General features: G+C 43.1%; 2 protein-coding genes across 6 annotated transcripts; both read right to left on the bottom strand.

Moving 5' to 3' along the window:
- disp3 (dispatched RND transporter family member 3) lies at nucleotides 1-15,835 on the bottom strand. 3 transcript variants are annotated; one of them, XM_087794758.1, is made up of 23 exons: nucleotides 15,562-15,677; nucleotides 14,045-14,211; nucleotides 13,763-13,863; nucleotides 9,203-10,027; nucleotides 8,926-9,145; nucleotides 8,728-8,864; nucleotides 7,913-8,047; nucleotides 6,619-6,779; nucleotides 6,401-6,540; nucleotides 6,244-6,335; nucleotides 6,004-6,168; nucleotides 4,829-4,990; nucleotides 4,662-4,766; nucleotides 4,444-4,580; nucleotides 3,431-3,600; nucleotides 3,241-3,371; nucleotides 2,885-3,066; nucleotides 1,792-1,918; nucleotides 1,596-1,741; nucleotides 1,371-1,530; nucleotides 1,189-1,302; nucleotides 685-857; nucleotides 1-607 (listed from the first exon to the last, which is right to left on the bottom strand). In XM_087794758.1, exons 4-23 carry the CDS (start codon nucleotides 10,017-10,019, stop codon nucleotides 251-253), a joined length of 3,831 nt encoding a protein of 1,276 aa, XP_087650884.1. In that variant the 5' UTR covers nucleotides 10,020-10,027; nucleotides 13,763-13,863; nucleotides 14,045-14,211; nucleotides 15,562-15,677; the 3' UTR covers nucleotides 1-250. The 3 variants fall into 3 exon arrangements, with proteins under 3 accessions (XP_087650884.1, XP_087650881.1, XP_087650883.1); XM_087794755.1 differs by lacking the exon at nucleotides 15,562-15,677 and adding an exon at nucleotides 15,766-15,835 and having other exon boundaries at nucleotides 6,004-6,335; nucleotides 14,045-14,209; XM_087794757.1 differs by lacking the exon at nucleotides 15,562-15,677 and having other exon boundaries at nucleotides 6,004-6,335; nucleotides 13,963-14,045.
- On the bottom strand, nucleotides 15,760-26,397 carry LOC148088181 (dynamin-1-like protein). 3 transcript variants are annotated; one of them, XM_087794760.1, is made up of 19 exons: nucleotides 26,276-26,397; nucleotides 25,741-25,859; nucleotides 25,521-25,662; nucleotides 25,373-25,411; nucleotides 25,132-25,178; nucleotides 24,989-25,060; nucleotides 24,819-24,905; nucleotides 23,256-23,418; nucleotides 22,483-22,603; nucleotides 22,073-22,411; nucleotides 21,620-21,740; nucleotides 20,022-20,177; nucleotides 18,195-18,284; nucleotides 18,025-18,123; nucleotides 17,748-17,864; nucleotides 17,559-17,668; nucleotides 16,849-17,008; nucleotides 16,654-16,743; nucleotides 15,760-15,877 (listed from the first exon to the last, which is right to left on the bottom strand). In XM_087794760.1, the coding sequence occupies exons 2-18, from the start codon at nucleotides 25,840-25,842 to the stop codon at nucleotides 16,687-16,689; spliced, it is 2,022 nt and encodes a 673-aa protein (XP_087650886.1). In that variant the 5' UTR covers nucleotides 25,843-25,859; nucleotides 26,276-26,397; the 3' UTR covers nucleotides 15,760-15,877; nucleotides 16,654-16,686. The 3 variants fall into 3 exon arrangements, with proteins under 3 accessions (XP_087650886.1, XP_087650888.1, XP_087650887.1); XM_087794762.1 differs by lacking the exons at nucleotides 25,373-25,411; nucleotides 26,276-26,397 and having other exon boundaries at nucleotides 25,741-25,862; XM_087794761.1 differs by lacking the exons at nucleotides 15,760-15,877; nucleotides 26,276-26,397 and having other exon boundaries at nucleotides 15,960-16,743; nucleotides 25,741-25,862.
- Between the last annotated feature and the right edge of the window lie 71 nt (nucleotides 26,398-26,468).

The raw sequence follows: 26,468 nt of genomic DNA, 5'->3' as shown, positions 1-26,468 counted from the left end.
AATCCATCCACGGACAAACACACACGTGTTGCTCAAGAATCACAGTCAGTCACGAAAACATGTGTTGGAGGACGTCGAGTCATCGGGCGACCCCGGGTCACAAGCGAGTCACGGAACATTCAGTGACCACGTCTGCTCTGAGTCACATGACTTTAGAAAAGGACGTGTTGTGCTCTGGTGTGTGTGCGTGTGTGGTTTTGACATCATTGGGCAGTAAAAGTTCTGAGCGGGGTCACGACCTGTCGGGGGGTCACTGGCTGAAGGACCTCCAGGCCGACGTCCCCAGACGACCCCCCGCCCAGCACAGGGCCGCTCCCACCGCGCCCGCCGGCGCCACCGCCAGGACGGCCTTGAGCACGGCGCTGGGGGGGCGGCTGAAGCCGGCGGGGGCGGCGAAGGCCAGACTGGCCACCGTCACGGTCAGCGTGAACACGATGGACACGGCGGTGTTGATGGCCACGATCTGGCCAAACTTGGCGAAAGGCACGATGACGCAGAAGAAGAGCGGCACGGTGGAGATGACCGTGGTGATGGCGCTGGACACGATGGCCACGCCCACGTGGTGCACCGCCTCCACCGTGCGCCGCTGTCGCTCCGCGGCCGGATCCTGCACACATTAATCTCGTTGTTATCTCGTTGTTATCTCGTTAGCTTGTTGTTGTTGTGTCGTCGTCGGGTTCGTACCGAGCCCGGTCCGGAACCGGACGAGGCTTTCGCCCCGGCTAGCATGTAGCCCTCCACCAGGTGCAGACAGTAGTCCACCGACGACCCGACTAGGATAGACAGAGAAATGGCTTCCACTGCACCCAGTTCCCAGCCCAGCCAGTACATGAGCGCCACCACCAGGCAGATGACCCCTATGACATCACCATCGGAGTTAGATCTTAGACTCAGGTTATTTCGTCTCTCTGACCTCGAAAGATGGCGCAGACGAGAGTGATCGTGAGAAGGGGTGTCAAACTGGTCCAGAAAAGGGCCGAGACGGTGCAGGTTTTTGTTCCAACCAGTCAAGCACACATGAGTTAACGAATCAGGTGTCGGCTTAAACAAGCAACACGTGACTGACAATTAATTGATTACTGTCTTCAGACGCCTGATTGGTTCAACTATATGTGCTTGACTGGTTGGATCCAAAACCTGCACCGTCTCGGCCCTTTTCTGGACCAGTTTGACACCTCGGACCCTCACCTAAGATGGTGACCAGGACCGGCAGCAGCAGGAAGAGGTGAGCGGTGAACACGGACACGGCCGCCACGCAGATGGCCAGAGACAGCAGCAGACTCCAGAGGGCGCTCTCCACACCTGAGGGGATCCACATCATTTTTTAAAAAAAAAATGTGTCTAGTCTTGACCTCCTGGAGCTGTCGCACCGATGATCTCCATGAAGATCTGCTTCCAGTGCTCGCACGTCTGGAATCCTCTCTGCAGCGCCGAGGTCCGAGGGAGGGACGCCAGCAGCTCCTGGACGAAGGTCTCCCACTGCAGGAAGTCCGAGTAGGTCTGGAAGGAGGACTTGCCCTTGTATGTGGTCTACGGGTGACAAGAGGGTGAGGAAGGGGGAGGAGACTAAGTGGAGGGGGGTATGATCAACTCACAGACTCGAAGGCCATGGACAACCAGATGACTTTCCCCGCACGAGTCCCGACGGCCCCGTGAGAGAGCTGACCCGGGAGCAGGTTTGGTTCAGGCAGAGAGCGACAGTCGGGGTGCAGCAGAGGCAGCATGGAGGAGAGCTTGTGACCTGCAGAGAGATCAGATGATTGACAGCAGCAGGAGGGGGTCGGGGCTCACCTGAGGGCAGACACTGAGCTCCTCCAGGCTTCACCAGCTGCTGGTTCTCACTGATGGCTTTACAGATCTTGCACAGATGTTCCATTTCCTGGAAAATATCAAAGTCTGGATCCAGTAGAACTTTTCCCTTTGAAGAGAAGAAAACAAACGTTGAAGATCAACAATCGGCTGCTGCAGCTTTTGATGGAAGTTTGTTAGTGCCGTCAGAATATTGACTCATTTGATGTAGTTAAGAATTAAATCATTGAATCGTTTTTAATAAAATATACCAGTAAATATTTAAAGCTTTAAAAAAAATGTTTTAATAATTTAATTTCAATTTATTCTATATTGAAAGGTTGAATTTGTTTAGTTTTTAAATCTTAATTTGATATAGAAATTCCAATTATACAAAATTACATTTTCACCCTTTTTTTAAATTTGTGGCCATGAATTCAATATTAAAATATAACTTTATTTGTACAGTTTCATTCACAGACATGGGTCGCAAGGCGCTTAACCATTGTGTTACCTCAGGGTCAGGATGACCCGAAAACAAATGTGTTTGTTGCATCTTGACCCTGAGATAACACAAGCGTTAAACAACAAATAATACACAATTAAAAAAAAACAACGAATGTACCAACTTTTTGTACTTCATTTAAATGTACAATATTGAACCTGGAAAATGTATCAAATATGTGTAAAAATTCAATTACTTATTTAAAAAAATATATTTTTTAAAAACACACATTAAAGAAAAATGCGTTTAAAAAAAAAACAACTAACAAATTCAACCTTATAGTATAGAAATAATTTAATTGAAATTATGAAAACCCTTGTGTTGTCTCAAGGTCAAAGTGACCCGAAGGCCAAAAAACTATTTCTTTAGTTTTGTTTATTTATTTAAAATGTGTTTGTGGTATCCCTTGTGTTGTTTCTGGGTCAAAGTGACACGGAGGCCCAAAAACAAATGTGTTTGTGGTATCCCTTGTGTTGCAGTGGTGGAGGTCCCGGAGAAAACCCAAGGGTTGAACTAAAAACTAAACGTCATTATTTGAAACTGTTCAACACTATGAAGGCACTGACACACTTCCATACGTCCGACACCGACCATGTCTCCGATCACATGATTGTCTCGCTGCTCGCTGCGGTTCACCCCCAGGATTCCGAAGACGACGAAGACCATGGCACCCGTGTCCACCAGGGGCCGGACGGCCGGCTGCCCGCAGACCCCGCCGCTGCACGGGTTGAAGCCGGCCGTCTTGGAGACCTTCTTATCGTCCGAGGAGGAAACTTGAGAGAGAGAATCCACCAGTACAGTATGACACGAGCATAAACTCCCAGGAACATCATGAGACATCCAGTCACGCACGTGTGGACCTTCCACCACAACACAGCCGTGACTCTGGCCTCAGCAGATGTTTCGAGGTTTCGGGGAAATCCCAGTGGCAAAAAAAAACAACTCACCACTCGGAAGTGGAACGTAAAAAGTTCCCTTGGTGAGTCCGTCGGGCACCGAGCTGATGCCACAGCCGGACGAACTCGAACACACTCTGGTGGAATGAGGTCTGAGTCGGCTCTGGGCGAAGAAGAGTTTCCTAAAAATATATGTTTACTGAAGTGAGACGAGCATCAGCAGCTCTGGTGGGATGTTTACCTGCTGCGTTGCTGTGGAGACGACGACACATAGAAGGAGAACTCTGGCGTCCAGCCATGGTGGTGGTCACATGATCCAGATGTGAGCATCCAGCTGGTGTCGGGGCGGTACAGGCGGGAAACGCACGCCGTCATCCTCCGCGTGTAATTACCATGAGACTGATTGTACGCCTGAACAGACCATAATTCAGATGTTACTGTTCACTTAAGAATTTACACTGTTAAAAAAACTGCCTTGACGCTTACTTGCTCGCACAACACTGTAATTACTGATGATGGTCTGATGAAGCTTCATGAAAAAGTGTCAGTATTTTTAGAGTCCACTAGATGGCGGTCTCTGCACTATTTTCCTTTGTTTTTGAACAACTGTTCTAATGAAACATCACATCATTTTTAAAGTGATGGCGCCACCTACTGACCTCTAAACAACATGACACTGCTTAATGAAGCTTCATTAGACCATCACCAGTAATTACACCTCATCCAGTATGAATGACAATACATGGCATAATTATAAACAAATATAACTAAATGTATGAATACATAACTATATGTATAAATACATAACTAATTATGAAAATTTGAAATAAATCAAATACTTTTGATGTTATATATACATTATTTTATTGCCTATATGTACATTTTCACCTTTATTTATTTGTATATTTAATTACGTATGTATTTCATTATTTTAACATTTATTTCTGTATGTATTTATAGTACATTTTCATTTCGCTTTTATTGATTACGAAATTTCAATGACATTATTATGACATTATTATTATTTAATATTTTTTACACTTAGTTATGCATTATATACATTTATATCATCAATCTTATTTCATACTCAAGTCTCCTCAAGCCTGACGTGAACCCCCTAGTGACACGTTATCTTGAGCGCCCCCTATTGGCGGCTCACTACAATCGTCACTCTTTGGTGTATGTTTTGTTGAGCAGCTTTTTTTCTGCCTCACTCTACTCGTGAGTGACGGCTGCAGGTGAACCCCAGCAGACCTGAAAGAGCGACACCTCGTCACGCTCGGCGCGGCTCGGCTGAGGTGTTGTCGTAGAGCTGGTGTTGACGGTGAATCGATAAACTGCTGAGGACGCTCCGGACTCCATCTTTGACACACACACTGTCAGCAGAGCATCTACGACAGACACAGACATCGTTGGATCAAATCTCAAACACACACACATATACTGTATGTACTTTTTTTCTTTTATATCACCTGTTTGGTTTGTGCCTGAGGTTTTCCTGCTGCTCAGAGCGTGTGCTGAGAACTTGAAGGCGGACGAGCGCGAGTACAAAGGTTTGGGTTTCTCCATGAACACACCTGCAGGACAAATCACACGCCGGTCGCTCTCCGCCACCGAGCCGTCGGACGTCCAGACTCACCTGAGCAGGAGGGGCAGGAGATGCCTTGACCGCTGAGGTTGCTCCTCAGAGCCAGCAGAGTCTGGAGGTTGGTGTCGCGGCGGAAGAGGAGCGGCGCGTTGGTGGCCGGTCTCAGGAGGCAGCAGCAGCCGGCCGACGCCAGCAGCACCAGGAGGAAGACGCCTGAGAGCAACCAAGACAGGATACAGCAAGAAGAAAAAATAAAGTACAAAGAACAAATGTCAGGTAGTCTCAAGTCTTAAAAAAATAGAAAAAAAAAAGTTGGAACAAATGCCAAAAAGTTAAGGTCGGTCAAAATACAACAAAAAAAGCCGCAAAATCCACATTAGGTTCGTGGCAGAAGATGAGACAAGAGACTCAAATCAATAAATTAATATTTCACTGACTTGAAGGCCATGGACATTTCACAAAATGCCAGAAAGTTACAGCTCTTAAAAAAAAAAAATGCGGCAAAACATTTCAGTCATTGACCATGAGCTCACAAAGAAATGTTACCAACATTTAGAAAAGAAGTCTAAAGCAAATAGCAATTTTTAAACCAAAAAAAGGTTAAAAATGCCAACAATAATAAAAAGCAACAATTATTTTTTTAAATTTCAATTGAAATGCAGCTAAAACTTCAGGTTCTGGCAGACCATGTGATCAAAAAGATATGATACCAAAATTGTAAAACCAAAACCTTAAAAATCTGGGAAAAGATATTGCAGGTGTACGTGTAAAATATATGTTGGGCTCTATTGTACTCATCAGTATGTGTCTGTTTGTACAAAACTCTCCTTTATTGAAATATTTACATTAGAAAATGTGCATAAGCCCTGCCTTCCGAAAAGACTTGGTTTTTGGTTTGGTTCTCTTTTTTTTGGTTCTTATCCTATTTGGGCTCAATGTTTAACAAAATGCCCAAAAATTAACACCCCCCCAAAATAAGTGTGCAGTTCATGTCCCGCTGGACTGTGTTAACACAAACGTTTTTTTTTTTACCATAAAAGAAATCATTTTTTTTAGAGTTTTACATAATGAGGGACCACATAAATAGAGTCAAAAGGGCCCCCAGGCCCTACTGTTGCACTGGCCTTATTGTCTAATTCTCAATGAAGAGACATCATTCAAAGAAGTACAACTTTGGTCAATAATGCTAATAAAGTTTGATTCTTTGCCACTAGTTGGACTCGTACCCAGGACGGTTCTTCTGTGCTCCACAACAGGCTCGGCCACCAGGTGCTTGAGGGTCCACTGGAGCTTGGTGCTGATCACGCCCACGTGTCTCTGGCCCGCCGGGGAGCCGGGGGTCTCCACCGACAGCGACAGAATGGCGGCGTCTCCGTCCGTGTCGCAGGAGCCTGGACAGCACCGAGACTTATGCCGACAGCAGACGCCTCCGTGTTGTTTTTTTTCGCAGACAGAAAAGATCTCACCTGGCTCCATCTCCACGGACAGAAGGGCCACGTCGTCATCCTCGTCCGACAGGGGGCCCGCGGTCGCCGACAAACCCGAGAACAGCTTCCAACTGGGAGGGAGACAGCTGACGGGATTAAATCCGCGCCGGACATCAGGTCTAATCTCCCGACTCACCAGTTGAGCCAGGCGTGCTCGCGAGGCTCCACACTCTGGCTCCAAACACACAGAGCGGCTGGCATCAAGACGAACACACACAGCCAGCAGCAGCTGACGATCAGGGCCATGAAGAGGCCGAAGTCGTGCACGGCCGGGATCTGAGTCACAGTCAAAGCTCAGTTTAGTTCGAGCAGAAGCCGCGGAGCGACGGCTGAGCCGCTGATGCAGCTCATCACCTGAGAGAAGGTGTTGGCAGCGTACGACGCCGCCGTGGTGAAGGAGGTGATGAAGGTGGCGCGACCGGCGGTTTTCATGGTGTAGACGATGCGCTGCCACAGCGGCAGCAGATCTGAGGCCTGTCTGAAGGTGCTGATGAAGACGAACACGTCGTCCACCCCTGAGCCGGGACCGAAGAGATTTAGAAGATCACTCTGTCATTCATGTGTCGCATCACATCTTGTAGGTCAGTGTAGACTATGAACCAGTAGAATTAAAGTCTTCTAACACTTTTATATTTTATTATTATTTAATTGTTTTTAAATTCACATCTTGTTTTTTTACTACTTTTTTCCTATTACTCATATTTATAAAATAACTAAGGGAAAGAAAAAAGTTATTTATGGTTTTGTTGCTAAATACTAAAATACTTAAAACATATTTTATATCTTTTAATATCAATGTTTATAGAACTTTATTTTTCTTTTATATTCACACCAAAAGTTAAATAATTCAACAGGGAATTTGTTGTAATCTCATCAATATATATATAAATAATAAATATTTTCTTATTTGCTTAACTTTACAAGTGCAGACTGAAAATAAAACGACTCGACTCTCATGTTTGGCAAAACAACGTGTACAAACAAAACATAATAACTGTGGAAAATTGGAAACCTAGTGAAGCTTAAAATGTACCTCCGTTTTTTAATGTGTATGAAACAAAAACAAATGAATGTGTTCACACACTCAGAGACAGTTATTTAATCAAGTCTCTGCAGATTCCATTATTTTCAGGATGTTAACCCCTTGATGTCACCGGTGTTTGGTACATCTGTGTTTTCATTAGATGTAAAAGTTACCTCAGAATAGAACCAATATATTTATATTGAAATAGACTTTTTTTTCCAGTTGTTTAGCATCACATTATAAGTCCACATTTTGTCGAGTCGTGAGGACAAGATTGTTGACTTCAGCAGTTGATTTGTATTGAAGAGCCGTCAAGGCTGTTCCTTTTAAATCAGCTGCTCAACAAAAACTCTAAACCTGAGTCGACATTTTGGGTTATTAAGACTTAAAAGCCACTAGTCCACAAGTAACTGTAGAAATGAGGCAAACATATACAGTATATAAGTCACATGTTTGTGACTTATATATATATAATATATAACATGAAACATAATAAACATAAATATTAAATAAATACAATAAAATAATTCAGTCTCACACGTGAATCCAAACAGACAGAAAAAAAGGAATATTACTCGATCCATCAGAAAACACATGCAAGAGATGTGAGGTTGTTCTTCTTACCGATGCCGATGATGACAAAAGCTGCCACTCCATTTAGAATGCCCAGATATCTGACGCCGAACACGACGTGGTACAAGAACAGAGCCAAGAGGCAGCTCAGTCCAATGCTGGCCAGACCGAAGATGGTGAGAAACACTGCGACATAAGAAGAAACAGTGAAATACATTCTAAGCCTTTTATGTTGACAAGGATAAGCTTTTACATTTTAAATGCGAACTGGACTTCCATCTGGATCCGAGAATCTTTTGAAGGATTTGTCACCCTCTGTCGCGCGTAAAGGAGCTACAACTGCGTCTTACTGTGTGTGTTGTGCATGACGTTTAAAAAATGATATCAATTATATTAAAAAGATACATATCTAATGATATAGATAAAACCCTTTTTAAATTTAAATGATTCCAAACTACTAAAGCTGTCCAAGAAAAATGTTTTATTTATATAAGATTCTATTAATTAGTCAGTGTTTTCTGTTTTTGAATGACCTTACATTCACCTGTGACTCTTAACACGTGAACATCACTCAAAATATAATTCAGATACTGAGGTTCATTTTTCGTGAACTAAGTGTTAATTTAAAGTTATTTTAATTTATCAGTTTGTTTTTTTTGTTTATGTTTTAGATCATTCAGTAACATATTTAGTTGCCCTAACCTTTACCTAATCCCTCACCTAACCCTAACCTTAACCCTAACCTTGACCCTAGCCTTGACCCTAACCTTGACCCTAGCCTGACCCTAACCCTAACCAGCTGGATCTGGCCTCCAAGCCTTGAGTTTGACATGTGACCTAAGGTATGATGTCTCTGGGTGTGATACCTGAGAAGGACGTGAGCACAAAGACCAGCAGAGTGATGCAGACTCCGCTGATGAAGGCCAACATCATGTCGTTGTGGAAGGTGTTTCGGACTTCGTGGTCAAACAGCTCAGTTCCTCCGTAAAGAACCTTCACCTGCCTGAGACACAGACTCAGTGAGGGGGGTGATGAAAGGAGGCTGTGACAGGGTAGGGGCCCACCTGGTGGATTGTTTGGCGAGCAGGTCTGCGTACTGGACCACAAAGTTCTTGAAGCGAGTCCTCTGCTCGTCTCCTCGGTCCTGCAGGGAGTAGTAGGACGGCAGTGGAGCGCCGAAGTGGATCTCGCTTCTCAGCAGGGAGGAGGAGAGTCTCTCCGGGGACAGACTCTCGTCCACATACCAGTAGAACTGCGGGTGTGTGATGGCCAACCTCAGAGAACCTGCATCAAGACCAGCGGGTCACCAGTCACTCCTCGTCTAAGTATATGGAGACTCACCTTGGATGTCGGCCAGATCCGGGCCCATGCCGTCATAGTAGATCTTCCCTCCGCGCTCACTGGGGTAGAGGTAGGTGAGGAGCGAGCTGGGCGGGGTGCAGTAGGACGGTCCCAGCGGCAGATCCCTCAGCACCTCCATGGGCTTCCAGCAGAACTGGTGGAACTGCGGGTGCTGCATCAGCTGGCGCTCCACGTGATGGATGGTCTGCAGGCGCTCCGGGGTGAAGATGTTCGGGTCGCCGTCGCCTTGAGCCACGAACACCAGCTCGATCCTCCACATGGCCTGACTCTGCAGGTAATAGTTGGGAGCAAACCTCCGCCTCCTGGCAGGTGCTCGCTTGTGCTCGGTGTCATTGTGCTTCATGTTCTCCTCAACATCCACGGCTCTCCTCCGACGCTCTTCTGACGTCCACTGCTCATCATCTGACCGGTCGACCTCAGACTGCAGGTCTCTCCGGCGCCGGTCCCAGGACCCCAGCTGACTCTTGACGGCGATGGTGAGGGCGTCGAAGCGCTCGGCAGAGAAGTGAGTGTGCACCTCGAAGGCACTGTAGGACAGGTCTATGTCCAGAGGGGGGCAGTAGATGAGCATGTAGGCAAACAGGGCGCAAGGCAGCAGGACGGCGGCTCCTAGAATCCCCACGCTCGCCCACGGCCGGGAGTACAGCCGCCCGACCGCCCCCCACGCGCCGCCCGGCCCGCAACCCCGGCCCGCCGCATGCGTCACCCCATCCTCTTCATCTTCCTCCCCTTCCTGCTCCTCATCCTCTCCCCCCCAGCTGGTCTGGAACAGCAGAGGACCATCCTGCACGTCCATCCCGGAACCTGTCAGGGACACACCACGTCACTCGACGGCCCGTCAACCTTGCGGCGGCAGGGAAATGAGAAAAAAGTTAAGCAATATGAAGGACAACTTGGGAAGTATGCGAACAAGGACACGGAATTAATTCTCTCTTGAGGTCTCGCACGCGAGTCGGGAGGAAAATTGAACCTTTTAAAGAGGAAGAAGCTGCTGCTTTAACATGCTGATCACAGGGGCGCGACCACTAAAAGCAGGATCTAATTCTTCTTTCTGTCAGCTCCCGTACGCCATTATCACCTGGAAGGAGTCTTGTGGTGGCTGTGCAGATGCTTTGTCTCCTCGCCAGAATATTAAATCAAGCAACTTGTCTAATTATGGCTGAGTCGAGCCAGCAGGGGATCGCGGGGAAGGCGGAAAGAAAATATCAGTGGAAGCCACCTCGTGATGGATGACAGCGTCTGTCAGGAGCTCAATTCTGGCGTGTTCCATTGATCCAGACTGTCGATGGCGAGAACTTCTGACGTGAGCGCAAGACTAAACACTCGTGACATGAAAACAAAAAGCTTCCTCGGTGTCGGAAGTTAAGGATTTGTGCAGATGAATATTGTTTATTAACTTTTTTCTGCAGCCTCACAGTGAGGAGGATGTGCTCTGGTCGCCTGCCTGATGGTGTGTTGAAGACTCTTGATTATAGATGAGTGTTTGTCTCTTTATGAGTGCCATAGACACATCATAAAGTGTTGATTGATTGACCTGCTGGGTGTGATGTTGCAGTGACATCTAGTGGCTCGTTTGAAAACCTGCGTTTAATTATCTAAGCAGCTGGCAGCTTTAAAAAAAAAAAGTAATAAATTGCTGAGAAAAACAAAGCACAGATGGAAGCAGAGCTGTGTTTATACTAAAGTAAAATGGTGGACTGTATGTTTATGTCTATATATAAAGTTTTCACTAAACCACTTCAATTTCGCAAGAAAAGCTGTGGTTCAGGGGCCAAATGCTGCCATCCACATGCATTTATCCGGCCACCGGGAGATCAGTGTTTGAAACAGTTACAAGTTTCTGCTGCGATAATCAAACGAAACATATTTAAGTATTTTTTCCTTCTCAAATTTATTTTTATTGATTTATATTTACATAATTAATATATTATTTTATCAGATTAAATGATTATTTCCTCCGATAAAAAGGGCAATACGCAAAAAACAAAAACATTTTCTTTTGCTTTATCATTAATAACTAATATTACTACTGTTCATACTCCTGGAGGCACGAGTAACATTAAATATATATTACAGTTGATTTGCTAACTTAGGAGGGTAATTTTAGATAAATAAATGATGTTAAATAGTATTCCTTTGAAAATCCTCCACACAGTTTCTTACCCCTGATGATTGAAATAAAGATAAATCAATATCATTAAATGTCCTTAATTATGTGTACTGTGTTAAGCGTGAAAACAAATGGGGGAAAATGGAGTCAAGCTTTTTCTTCTCATTTTTCTGACGGCGCATTTTTGCTTATTGCCGTCCCCGAGAGAGGAAGTTTAATTTGTGATATTTGTTTAATGGCGGAGTCGTGACGATGGAAAAAAATAAACCTTTTAAAAAAGGCAGACCTCATATTCCTGAAAGTGAACACACGACTGTCTGGAAGAGAAAGATATTCATGCAGGGCAGAGTTTTCTCGCAACAAATCAAAGCTGCAATGCAATTCACAGACCGAGAGGCTCAAAGGACCTCTTAGCCTCTGAAGTTCCCAGGAAATGGTCTTGATCCAATTGGACAGAGAATTTATTGAACTCAGAGGCTGAAAAACAGCTTGAAAACAACATGAAAGTATTGAGGGCTTCTTTTGGTATTTAGGAAACTCTTTGTAGTCGCGCACACCTTTGAATAATTGAAATCAGAAGATTGTTGTTTCGGTTTAAGAAAATCTGGGCCGCTCAGAGGTGATGACCTCAATCGCAGCGAAGCCAAATCAAAGTGTGACACTGACCATCAGACAGAGAGTGGGATTTACAACTATTTTTAGAATTGGAAATTTGGGAACGGGAGTGTTTTTTTACTGGCCAAAAAACAACATGAGCCTTTTAATGAAGCGTCCCATTTGTGTTCAGGAGAGAGTCGGCCAGTAGGAGTAACCGGGTTTTTTAGCATTAGCTTTTAAACACAGTTAATTAATAATAATAATAATAATAAAGAAACATTGTTACACTCACATCACATTGCAAGATCATCACCAAGTCGATTGTTAAAAAAGCTGATTCAGCTTAAATATTTCTTTCGACTAATATGAAAAAGATAATTTAAAATATTCCTCATCGAAGATCTAATGCTCACTCGCTTTCAGTCGTGAGAACTCTAAGACATGTGTGGTTCAGAACACAAGGTCTTTGATTTCTTCCACATAAAAGCTTCAGAACCTCTACGGTCTAGATTTAAACCCTGCACCTTCTAACTGCTCCATAACGACCGCCCTGCATCATCATCTCGCTTTTTTAATTCAACTGATGTCCACTATTCATCAGCAGTGGTCATTTAAACACTTTTGTGACCCCCCCACCCCCCCACCCCTCTTTTCCACTTCCCTCCAAAATTGATTCTGCTTCAAGTATTGAATCCAATTTTGTCGCTGGAAGAGAAAGACTCGAGCGATAATTGTGCTCTAGCGGTGAATGAAAGCAGACTCTCATTTTTTGCTTAATTCCATTATTGTAATCCTGTTACATGCCGTCTTCTCCGGCTTTATTTCCATCATGAGGATTTGAGAAATATGAGACGGGAGGCGCGCGCCTTGATGGCGTTACCAATCAAACAAACGAGCGGCGCCTCGACACCTGCGAGGAAGAAATCACGCCGCTCTGGGCTATTAAACACGCGTGACACGACTCCAAATGAGCGGTGGACGGAACATCTAGGAAGTTTGACAGCTGGACAAACTTGACGCACATGAACTTCTGTTCCTAACTACAGCTATGAAGAAGGTGGTGGTGGTGGTGGGGGGGGGGGGGATCTTGTGCAGCTGGAGCGCGGCCTGGTGTATAACTAATGTGTTTACAAGCTGCCAGATTGAACGCTGATGCCATTTTTCAGCAAAGATCAGAGGCTCGCGATCAATCTCTGCACAGGTGGGGATTCAGAAGAAGTAAACGCTGCTTCTTGATTATTTATGGCTCTTTTCTTCTGTGGAGTTGTTGATAACTGAGCTGCTGCAGTTATTGAATCAAAGGTGATGCAGCAACTCATGAGCTGCTCGTGATTTTCTGATGGTTCAGGATCAACACTCCCACCCCTCCAAAATAAAGAGAAAACCTGCGTGAGGGTCGTGTTGCGCCGCTTGATTTGAGCCCGAACTATCAAACCCCCCCCACACGCCCTCCACCGCCCCTCCACCGCTGCCCTTTACCGCCCGTCAATCCTCCTGCTGTTTCTCTATCTCGTCCAAGAGGTGAGGGATCCGTAACCTTCGCTACAGACGCTGAAAATAACCACCTGAGCCGGGTGATCGAACCCTCCTCGTCTAGAGCCGTGTGGATTCAACGTGATTCTCGTCTCCTCGGCGACTTCACATTTCCACTCACAACTCTCCTCGCAACAACTGTTGTCTGATGCCACGAGTCAGTGAAGGAGACAATCCGTCTCTGAACACACAATCATCAGAAGAAGGTTTTTTTTTTTCTTCCCTCCCTTCAATAAAGTTAGTCGACTGTTTATTCCTGTGAGGAGCACGAGTGTGTGATGCAGTGCGAACACTCTTACCTGAGGCTGATGTGCAGGTTCACAGGTACAGCATCCGTGGCCTACTGCTTCCACTGGAAATGTGATGAACTTGTGCTCTTCACGCTCATCTCCTCCATGCCCTGTGGTGGAGAAAAATGATTGTTTATGAGAACAATAAATAACTCCTCTAAGAGACCCCCCCCCCCCTCAAGAGCTTGACACTCCTCCAGCACACACACTTTTTGTTTCAGGGAATACTCCAGTCACAGCAGCTGATAATGCTCAATTCCTGCTCTCCTCTCGCGCTCCCTCCTCTCTTACCCGGTTGTCCAGGAGACGGAGTCAGTGAGAGACATTTCTTCCCAGAAGCTTCTCTCTCCCATGGCTTTGTTCGGCTCGCTCTGCTGACTGGCTCACCGCGGGAGGACGGGAGAGGAGGGGGCGGCATCCAGGGACCCCTCTGCGGTGTCACCGTGTCACCGGCGGCTCTGCAGAGAGGTTAGACAACTCAAGGGCACGCCTCGGATGAAAACGGCTTCAATTTAAAGTGACGTAAAAGGATGAAAAACGCCAGAGATTGTGTGGCTGCTGCGATCCAGCCCCCTTCCATCACCTCGGAGTTGGTATGGTCTCGTCTAGGCTGGCTTGGTTAGGAAGGTGGGGTGTGTTAAACAGAGGGTGAACAGAATAATTGGCCAGTGGGGTGCCCAGTGCAACCAATTTGAAATCATGAGCCTAACAACATTATTTATTTTTCCGTGTCTGATTGAGAAACTGTGTTTGTTTATCACATGAGAGAAGCCATGGATGATCCTTACACCCAAATAATTGCAGATAAAAGAGTGGTTGTGGCTGTAGGGAGACTAAAAATGTGGATTTATTTTTGTAAAAGGAGCTTAAGAGTTGTAGCTGCAGGACTGAGTTTAGTTCTCTAGAAACTCTGAGAGAGGTTGTGAGAGGCAGGGGACACCCTGGACAGATGGCCAGTCTACTGCAGGCTTTTATGTTCGGTCCTCATCTTGGATAAATGATCAAAACTGTTGATTAAATTGAGTAAAATCAATATCCATGTGAATATGAATGTTTGTCAAGTTTATCAAGAACATGAAAGACGTCTTTATCCCTACATAGAATAACATTAATTCCTAATTCTCATATAAGTAACATGTCTTTTTTGACAACATGTCCTGTTAATTAATCAATTAAATCATATTTGTTAAATAAAAACATAAAAAATAAAACATGTCAAGATTCAAACAATCTTTTTTAGAAATATCATGTATTAGCTTTTTTTGGTAGTAAGTGTGTTAAGCTCAACTTTACCATCCCATAAAAATCCCACTAAATATAGATTATTTAACTGTAACGGGAAGTTAATGTTAAACTGCAGCTACTATAGCTAATAGTGCCAGCAGAGAGAAAAAAGACTAATGGTAATATGTTCTAACACACCATGTCTATTATTATTTTTTAAATATACTAAAATATGGTTTTATTCAAAGCTAAAATGACACTATTGTTAACAGTGCAACAAATAACATTAGATTCCAGTGGACAGAGTCATCAAGCTCTTTAGTACCAGGAGCGAAAACCCACAAACACATTTGGGAAAACTGTATTTGAACCGGTGATCTTCTTGCTGTGAGGCTCCAACACAAACACTGCCCTTCGTCAAACAATGTGTCGGTTCATTTATTTCTTTTTCCTACTAGTGATAAACTTCCCTTTTTTTATATGATCAGGAACTGACTTTGTTTCAAATTTCCCCCAGATATGTGAACATTTTTTTAAAATACGTATTTAAAAAAAAAATCAATAATTGTAAAATCCCAACGAACCTCGAGACATAAATCTGCCATTTAATGACTTCACATGGACTCATATTCCACAAGCCTCTCCTCAGGCGTCCTTGCTCGTCCACCTGAACTCTAGTGTTGCATCAGCGCACTTGTTTCACCCGGAGTGTCACGCCAATCATCCATCAGCGAGATGAGATTTGACCCGTCTGCTCAGAAATGTGTGCGTGAAGACAGTGGGAAAACCTTTTTTTTTTTCTGGTAGCTGGAGTGACCGTGACCCACTCAGCGACTCCATACTTTATTTTTTCCTCCACAGCTGGATCAATATCCTCTAATCGTGGCTACGGCTGCAGCACTGTGGGGCACAAACAAACACGTCTTATGGAAATGGATCAATCGGCATAACTGCTGCCCGTCAATAACACCCGAGTCTCTCATCTGGTATCTGTTTTTTAATGAACGTCTCACACACACACACACACACATTTCTTTCTTTCTGTAAACACAATATTGTCAGGCATAGATCTGAGAGGCGGTCGATACAAGATGATGATATACTTTTTAAATAACTCAAAAGATACACGTCCTTTCACTCATGCACACAGACACCGACATGCGCGGAACATCGACACGACTTCAAGTGACTGTTCCCACTTAATGCGGGCTTAATCGAGGAGTCACTTTGGACAAGTTAAGATAATCTAATGAGAACGAGGATCGTCCATCATGTGTAATGAAGGCGGGAGAATGCAGTGCAGGTTTGGTAAGAGAGCTTCTTATCAGGACGTCCAAGGTTTTTTATATTAAACTCTCTCTTCCAACGGTAATCAATGACCCACTTCCAGGAAAAATCAAATATGTAAATGCAACATTTGACATCGGTAGAAGAACAATTTGAAAACGGTTGACCCTGCCCTAGATTTTGGAAGGTCTTTTCTAAACGAACATGAACTGAACTAATGAATGGAGCGGTTTGTGCGTCCGGACAAACGGTTTGAACACAAAGTGGCTTGTTGTAGCTCGAGTGTTCACAGTGGTTTGTGTCATACGTTGTTGCCTGAGACCGTGATTCTTCTTTTCTGTCGGGTCGACACATCGATTTGTTTTGGTCCACTCTCAACCCTCACTCACACACAGAAGGGAGCGCGGCCTCGCGTCCTCCGGCTACCACACGTGCGTCTCTCTGATCTCAGAGATGATGTTATTGGCTTTTTGAAGGGCCTGAAACAAATGGGTTGTGTCAGAGGAGATGAAACAACTGTCGGCACCGCGTTGATAAAATAAGCAATTTTCATTTAGAGCCTATAAAGAGGAAACTGGTTTCACCTCCAGCATCTGAGCCACCTCCGTCCGCTGCTGCGCTGTGTCCTGAGACTCGATGAGCAGATTCTGCAGCAGAGGTTGCTTGTACAACTGACCCACCAGCTCACTCTGCAGATGCTCTTTCACGAAATTCACCAGAAAGTGCATCACTGTCTTTGGCACACTGCAACAAAAGTGTTTTTATGATCATCTAGTACAATAGTTTCGGTTCTGCTCTACCTGTATGGAAGTATCTGTTGTTTTTTTTAAGCATTACATTGTTTATTTTTAAGAATTTAATTAAATCATTTATATATTGAAAGGTTCAATTTCCTTTTTTATAATAATAATAATTGTATTGATGTTTTTTAAATAATTATTATTTATAAATATAATTACAATTAAAAAATGAAGATATACCAACATTTATATTAAATTTAAAAGGCTACAAATTTTAAAAGAACATTTAATTATTGGACTAAGAATATCAAATTCAATGTGTTAAGAAAATCGAATTATTGTCCAATAATTGAAAAAACAAAAGTTATATACAAATTATTGAATATATAAGAAAATCGGCATTTCAATATACAGGTTCAATTACACAAAATGATTATGTAATGCTGTATAAAACAAATTGAAATTGAAACGAAATGTTAATTTCTAGCATTCAATATTCTGATATCACTTGCATACAGGTCGAGAAGGGGTTTCTGGTTTGATTCCTGCTCTACCTGTCTTGAATGCTTTTGCGTACGATGAGGAAGTAGCTCTTGATGAGCCTCTGGATCACCTCGCAGTCTCTCTGCTCCTTCGCACTCAGCTTGCGGGACGCCGGCACCGCCTGGTAGAAGGAAAGTGTTGCCGCACTTTGAGGGCTCTGCAATAAGTGCTCTGTCACACCGCAGATTCCAAAAACTCACTGTGTCGAGCAGGTTAATGGCCTGGCCTCTGCTGGGGCTGCCGAAGCCTCCCGCCTGAGCCTTTTCTTCTGAGGGCTTCTCATTCTTCCAGCGTTTCCCTCCGTCCAGGCTCTCTGCCTGCGACCATAGAAACAACACAACTCAGGGGTGAAAAGCAATTTCGCTCGTGTTGCTTCTTCTAAAATTGAAAGGGACTGTAGTTTTTTTTTCACAAGACAATATCCGTTATTAGTCAGAGAGGATGTTCTGGCCGCTGTTGCTACAGACAAATAACTACCTGCTGACTGTTGACAGAGGCCGAGACCTGAGCGGCGTCTGTGAAGTCTGGATGCTTGGTGTTGATGTACGCCAGTTCTATCGCCACCAAGTTGTGAACCTGGAGAGCCGGACAGACGAGCGATGTTATTAAACGCTCAGCACGTGTTGATACCGACCGTCTGGACTAACCATGTCGTTTGTGATCGGTAGACGCTTCCGCAGCAAACCTGTCACCACTTCCACGATCGAGTCGTGAAGTTTGGGGAAACGCAGGAGCTCCTTGAAGGCAGACAAGATGAAATGATTTTAATGTATTGGATTCCGTGGACATGGTTGACATTCAGGGATTTTTTTAATACAGGAAAAAGAAAATGAAAATCAACCCAATATACCTTTAAAGGGCAAGTCATGTGTTGATTTAAGTGTGTCTTAAATAGATGTTGAACCTCTATTGTACTCATCAGTATGTGTCTGTTTGTACAAAACTCGCTTTTCATACATTTACATTAGAAAATGTGATTAAGCCCCGCCCACTGAAAACACTGTTTAAAGATTAAATCTTGTTTACCATAACCACTACCTCTCTGCTGTGATTAGTCAATCATCGAGGTTTGTTACTGCAAGTCATCAATCCTAGAAGTCCCCCACCTCCAAGAGACTCTTTGTACATGATAATGAGCTTCGCTCTCGCAACCTCTCGTTCGCCGTTATTTCAGAATAGCGGAACTTTATAAAGTAAGTTCAAAACATGGTCATGGACTTACTGCATTTTTGGAGAGGAAGACTTCAACATTTGCTTACTGCTTACTTCAAAAATATAAAGAAAGAGAAAACTGGTGTTTTTAACCTGAATTATGAGACAATGAAACACTATTATCAACTTATCAGAAGAGCTTTTAACGTGTCATGACTGTGTCGATGATTTTGCCACATTATGCTGGCATTTTGTTATACTGGATCTTATCTTGATCTCTGACCTAGTTAAAATCTACAAGTCCACCGAAACCACCCACACATGCATTTCCAAACATGGAAATATTGGTTAAAGATAATTGGCTCAATGTCGGGTAATCATTGTTTTTTTAAGAAGTTCCTACAAAAAATAAATGAGCTGCCTGCCGGTACACAGACTGTTGTGCTGTTATATGAATTAGAACAAACGAACAACAAGAAAAAGCAAATGATTTGAGGTTTAAGGAAACAAGTCATTTGCTGGCACAAGAATGCTATTAACCTTTTGAGAAAGGTGAAAAGAAAACGCACAATCGTGTGGATATTGAGTTCATTTACAGGGCAAATGTAACTTTCTGTATTAAAGTTCATCATTTAAATGAAAATTCTGACTGAGCACATTCACTTGTTATTGGGGCTCAACTGCTATTGTTGGCCTGATCAGTTCTGTTCTGTGGATAAGACACATTTTTGGACTTAGAATCTGTTCATTTCAACACCTCGAGTCTGAGCTCATAGAAAGAGTGTTTTATTTTGTAATGTTTTTTTTCAGTCCAGCACGACAATGAACTGAATCCCACCTTCAGTTCGCCAAGTAACAGTCGCTAACTAATTTGTGAAATAAACTCAAGATAAGGGACTGAAAAACAACACAGATTACAGCTTTTCATTTTAGCCTCAGTAAAAAAAAACTAATTAAAAATGTGAAGTAGAAAAGGGACATTTATACACAACATGTATTTAAAGATAGTCTAATCAGAATTTGTAAATCCCTCTCTCTCCAGACACGGTTCAGCCCAAAAAAAAAAAGGATGACAAAACACAACGGAAAGAGCAACTTTGCTTTCTTGTCATTTTTTTGCAAAACAAAACAACAGCTAAATAAAATGTTTTGGGACTACATTTCAACATCTCGCTGGAGTACGAGATTAAGCCTAAACAAATGGTAATTGTTCCGACTTTGGGGCCCAAACCATCACCCCTTACATGACAAGCATTACCAAAATCTATACAAAAATTCACTGACCCCGTACAATAACCATCAACATGAAGGAAGATACGAACCTGCGTGCTGTAGGACGAGCAGTGCTGGATGATCCGCTGAAGCTCCTCGTGAACCAGCTCCACACAGCGCATACTGGGCTCCTCCAGACGCTTGATCTGCCGCTTGGCCAGCAGCTCGAACGACACCTCTGGCACGAAAAGGGCTGGTCGGGGACCCTAGATGACAAAGCATTACATTTTTTAATGAATATACAGTATAACGTTTTCACAATTCTTATACAGTAAAATCATGTGGCTTTTTCATCAACTTAAAAGTGTAAGTAAGTAAGTAATTTTTATTTGTATAGCGCTTTTCTAGACCAGGGTCACAAAGCGCTTGAACAATCAAAACAATATTCAATAAAGTATATACTCTAAAGGGCAAGATAAAACTGATAACACAACAGGAGTTCCAGAAAATAAGGAAAAGCCTGAACAAATAAAAACGTCTTAAGTTGTTTCTTGAAGGAGTCAATAGATCCATCAAACACAGACAGAGAAGAAGATCGTTCCAAAGCTTAGGAGCAACAGCCTGGAAGGATTTCTCTCCTCTGGTCCTGAACCGTGTGCGAGGAACCATCAGTAGATTCTGATCCACAGACTTCAGAGCCCGAGCTGGGGTGTAAGGCTGGATCAGATCAGTGATGTAAGGAGGAGCCTGACCATGAATTGCTCTCAAGGTAAGAACGAGAATTTTAAAGTTGATCCTGAAAGAAACTGGCAGCCAGTGAAGAGTTTTAAGGATCGAAGTTAAATAAGTTAAATAAGTATTTAATATTTTGACATTATTATTCGACATTAAATATTGAGTTAAATTGACCTCACAAATAACTATATTAGACATGATGGGAATATGAATTGTATTCTTATAGAAGAAAAAAAAACCTATAGCCAGCTAGCATGTTTTCAGATAAACAACAAGATAGCTAACTAGCATGTTTTCAGATAAACAACAAGATAGCTAACTAGCATGTTTTCAGATAAACAACAAGCTAACTAACTAGCATCGTTTTTTAAAGAAATACTCTTCACTTTAACCACATAAACAACCAAGATTTTTTCTCAGAGTTTGTTAAGAGCTGCTGTCATCTCGTTCTTACTACCAGCCTTGATAAAATACTCTTCTTTCTTGAATAACCTTTCGTTTTTGTTTCCCCATTAACTCGCGCAACCATCTCTCCTCATCTCTCATGGGCACCTGACAACAACGAGACGCACGAGCTACTTTCAAGCACAGAAAGACTTTGGAGAAGAAGCTCCGGGAAAACGTGGAGTGGATTTTAAGTGATGCTGGCGTCATCTAAACAAAAAGTGGATTGGATTTGATACGACGCACTCAAGGGGCGACGTTATGAAGTGATTTATGGTCATATTAAAATGAATAATAGAAACATATATCATTTATTTAAACTTATATTGTGATGATTTTGTATTGAATTAGCTGGTTCTTAATTAATTATAACTAAATCAAAATCATCATCAAGTGTCATAATATATACTGTATATACAGCTCATAATGTCAGCAATTTGAACACAACCAAACCTGCTGAGTTTGTTCTAACAGGAGAACTGGAGGTTAAAACACACCTACTAAAGTGTGAGTGAGCGTATAAACCTACCGTTGCGTTGCGAATGGCAGTGAGAATATCAAGCTCAGTCAGCCCCCCGAGGGGGTCGATGGTCTGCAACGTGCGACCAAAGGTCTCATGGAATATGTAACAGATCCGAGCACCGCCGCAACTGCAGGGGAAGAAGAAAAAAAAAAGACAGGGCTGTGACATCGATGCTGATTTTTCGGGGAGCTTTTGTGTCAACACTGTTAATTGCAGCAAAATTAAATTCACTCAACCAAAAAAAAAGGTCAATATTAGCTCCACACATATTTGCTTGACTTAATCGCCTCGAGCCAAGAGAGCCGTAGACAGAAAACTGCCGACAGATGCCACAACCCTTTCAATTTACAACCACCCCAAGGACAGCGGGTGCGTTTCAACACTCCAGATGCATTCATTAGCTTCATAAGCACATTAGGGTTGATCTCCAACACGGGATACGGCGATCTTTAGACTCACAGCTCAGACGTCTGGATGTATCTGGCCGTGCCTTCGATGGTGTTGCAGTAGTCGCTGGCAAACTTGGTGACGATCTGCAGCAAGGTGGCGCTCTGGTCCTCCACGGGTTGGCCGTAACTGTTGAGGCGCGCTTGGTACTGAGAACTGAGCACGGTCACGCGGGTCTTGAGGTCCGGCAGGCAGTCGCGGATGTGGTGCATGAGCAGCCGACTGAGGGTCTTGGCCAGGTATCGGGAGCCGGCGCGCGACGCCAGTGAGGGGTAGTGACGCTGCAGGAAGGAGTGCTCGTCCTTCATCGAGTCCTCCAGGCTCTTGTGAGTGTTGATGTCATGTTGACTCCTGGTCCAGTCACAGAGAGACTTAAGTTAGTCATTTAAAGAGAAAAAAACATATGATTCTCGTCTTCTTACCTGTTAACAACCCCGATGATTCCAAGTCGGACCGGGATGACGCGCCCGAGGAGAACCTCCAGCGCATCCGTGCCTGCGTCCATCAAGTCCAGCTTACTGACCACAAGCAGTGTACGACGGCCTGGTGAGAACACAAGATAAAATAAAATACATATGACAAAAAATATGAATATATATATGATTGAAGCTTTGTTAAGCTTAGAGATAGCAGAGAAAGTGCAATTTTCCCTGCATAAATAAAGAGTTATCTTCGGCAGAACAAAAGCTGTCTCAATAATGTTCTCGCACAGACATGATCAATCTACTGCTTTGAACCCTGAAACCAAGTGGAGCAAAACTAATTATCCTGCCTCTGTAGAGAAATGTTTTATCTTGTTTTCTTTCGACAGAACTTTTATTATGGAAAGTGATTTATGTCTCGGGAATCTACCCTTTTCAGAGACCACGGCTGGACTATTGATTAACATTCTTTATTGTTCGCAGGTGTTAATACTGGATGACTTTGCTCGAAAGGGATTTCGGGCAATCGATGAAGAGACGACAAATGAAAAATATGGCCATCTGTGTTCAGAGAATTGATTATTAGCCCTTAGTTAGCAACACATGCTGATTCAACAGTTTAATCTGGAAGCATTCACTGAAGACAACTGGGTAAATTGTATGTTTATCTCCTTAATTCTTATTATCAGAGACTTTCCCAACTGTCCAAATGTTGTGAATATCAAAAGTTTATTTTTCAGAAATAAAAATCGCCCATGGATAACATGCCCTACCATCTGGATCCGCATCACGAGCCAACTTCAGTGCGTCTGACGTGGCCAAGTCAGAGTTGGCAGGAGACACGGCGAGTATGAGAGAGTTTGGATTGGAGATGAAGGACAAGATCATCTCTTGCACTTGTGACTCAATATCCTCCGGCTGATCCCCGACCGGAACCTGCGGCGTCAAAGTGACAAGTTGTTTTAGAAGCAGATCCAGCAGAAGCAAAATCAATAGTATGAATTTTGAATCTACTTTACTTTGAGTGTTGGGGCCTCGAACCATAAACATAATTAATAGGCAGAAATTCAAAGTCTATCAATTTGTTCATCGTTAAATTAAATGAAATCTGAAAGCTTTAGTCTGAGAGCATCGGCCTTTTAATCATGTACTAGGCCAAGACCGAAAAAGCCGCAAATGAAATACAATTTAGTTTCCGCCATGATCGATCTAATTATTGATGGTGTAAAGCAGGGGTCTCCAAACCGGTTTAACCAATGAGGTTTCAGCTTAAACAAGCAACACCAGACGGACCATAGACATGTATAGATAGACGCTGCATCGACTGTAGACAGATGTGTATACAGCACCGCCATCTTGGTACAGTGCCATCAGAGGCAGCGGCGCATTAACAAATACAGGGAAAGAGGTACTTCTCGATCAGAAAATACAATTATTCGCTGAATTCTGGACCGATTTTCAAATGGTTTGGTCCGTATTTGTTTCATCAATCAAATTCATTATATTCAAAATGTTTTTTTTATAGATTTTATAGAAAAATATTTCTTTTTAATAATATCTATCTATCTGGTCTGAGGTCTGAAAAACAAATCCCTTGAAAAAAGCTTGACAAATGAGCGATTTATGATCACTTTTATAGTGTAAACACATCATTCCTCTATTGACGAAATGCACTGTAGGAGCTAGTGGCACTGTACCAAGATGGCCGCCCTGTATACACAACGCTCTAATGGGCGGCAGCAGTCGATGCGGTGTCTATGTATATACGTATATGAGACTGATTACACTCTTAATTTGTTGGAACAAAAACCTGCACCCCGGGCCTTTGAGGACCAGTTTGGAGACCCCTGGTGTAGAGAATTAATACAATAGTGTTAAACACATAGTCAGATGGGTAATTAAAAAGTGTCAATAAATAAAAGGGTTTAATGAAGAAGGTACATTTCTAATTAGGTTACAGACAAAACCTTTGTTATTTGTTATGTTGTGTTAAAACCTTTCTGAAACCTTCTGTGTTCATTTGCAGATGTGCATGTGATTGATAAGATAAATCTTGTCTTGTATTATCTATCTTAAACAATATAACATGATACAGTAAAATACATAGATATCCATATAGATACACAATATAAACATACACACATAAACTACAAAATTATTGCTATTATCCCTGTACACATATACCATATAGTTATTTATTGCAATCCAACCATGAACATCATTATTTTTCTAGATGTATCCCACCTCCACAGTTATCACACTTGCTCTTCAACATTCTTATTTAGAAATGTTCTTTTATAGCTTTTACGCGTCAAATCAAATATGTGTCATCTCACCTTTGTAATGCCAGGCAGATCCACCAAGGTGAGATTGAGGACTTTAGGGGAGAAAATCTTTAAATAAATAGGCTCTGGGCTGATTCCCTGCAACATGACAAAAACATCACATTGTAAAATGAGCCCAACTTGATGTGCCATCTGTTTTACAAGGAGGATTTGACACACACCTTGTTGTCACCTGAACTGCGGTGTGTCTCAGATTCAATTTCCTTGCAGATTTCCCCAAAGTCGGAGAAGATCTTGGAATAGAAGTATGAATTATGCATCAACTTGCTCATACAGGGTAAATACAGAAGGTATGGTAATTCACCTGGTTCTTGCAGTGCAGAAATGTTCCCCATTCTTCCGCTTTGACACCTGAACAAATGTGCAAGAACATTTGTAAAAAACCTCCTTGTAGTCGTTTCAAATTTTATTATAAATGCTTAATTAAAAAAAACAAACCCAAAATGGAAATGATTAATGTGGGTAAAAGAGAGGGGAAAAAGGACTGAATTGTGGAGAAAAACAGATGAGATGGTTACTTTAAATGAAGTAATTATTTAAAGAACCTGAGTAGCTGTTTTGGACAGTTTGATTAACACCATTTCCTGAAGTGCAGAAGAAAGAACTCTGTGTTAGCGAGAAGAAAGCTCCAAACACAGAGAGAATAAATTCCCTTTCATAAACTCCTCCTGTTTTATTTGTGCACTTCAGTACCGTTCTCCAGCTTCAGCCTGTCCTGCAGGGGAGCGACATTAACGAGCTGCAACACCAGGGGGCGCCTTGTTACTATTCCTGATCCTCTAGGCAAGAAGTCCCGTCCAACCAGACTCTCCAGCACCGAGCTCTTCCCGCTGCTCTGTTGATGGAAAATACATTTGCAAACACCGTTCAAAGAATAATAAACAAAAACAACAACATCATGGATATTATTTACCTGAGACCCGACCACCACTATCTGGGGCAGCTGGACCACCTCAGCGCCCACAGTGAGGAAGACCTCCTGCAGTCGGTTGATGGTGGGAATCAGACTCTCCATCCTTCCTGTTTGGCACGCTGAGTGGATTGGAAACTTATTGATCGTGCAAATGTAGAAAAATGATATATGGAGCAAAGTGCACAGGAACCATCGATGGCACAGACCTAATGTTTCCATAAAAACGGACTTATTTCTAATTTAAAAACCACATCTGGGATCAAAAGTGGTCCTGATGAGAGAAGCGTATCCTCCCCACACGACCCCCTCAGAGCGACACATACACGACCAGCATGAGCGTATTTAATAATCGAGTCAACCTGCAGTGAAACCACAGTTATAAAATAAACTCTCCATGTGAAATATATATTACAAAGATCTACTCGCTTACATCGCTAGCCGGCTAATGCTAGTCGGTGTCAATTAGGAAATGATAGGTGTGTTAGCACGAAGCTAACCGTCGCTTAGCTACGATAGTAAACCTGAGATTCCTCACCTTTTCGAACGTTCTTCGTGGATACCTTCGATTAACTAATGTGCGTCATCCTTAAAGCGTATACATGGAGGATTAAATCACAGAATAGACACCGGCGGGTGATTCAAAATTAGCAGGAAAAGATCAACCCGTCAGTTAGCCAAGTGGGCGGGACTATTGTTGCCCCCTAAGCACGTGATTGGTTGAATGATGA

This window comes from Callionymus lyra, chromosome 1 (genome assembly GCF_982586985.1).
Source record: "Callionymus lyra chromosome 1, fCalLyr1.hap1.1, whole genome shotgun sequence".
NCBI lineage: Eukaryota > Metazoa > Chordata > Actinopteri > Syngnathiformes > Callionymidae > Callionymus > Callionymus lyra.
Note: the sequence above shows the minus strand (reverse complement) of the source record. Positions and strands in the feature narration are given on the sequence as shown.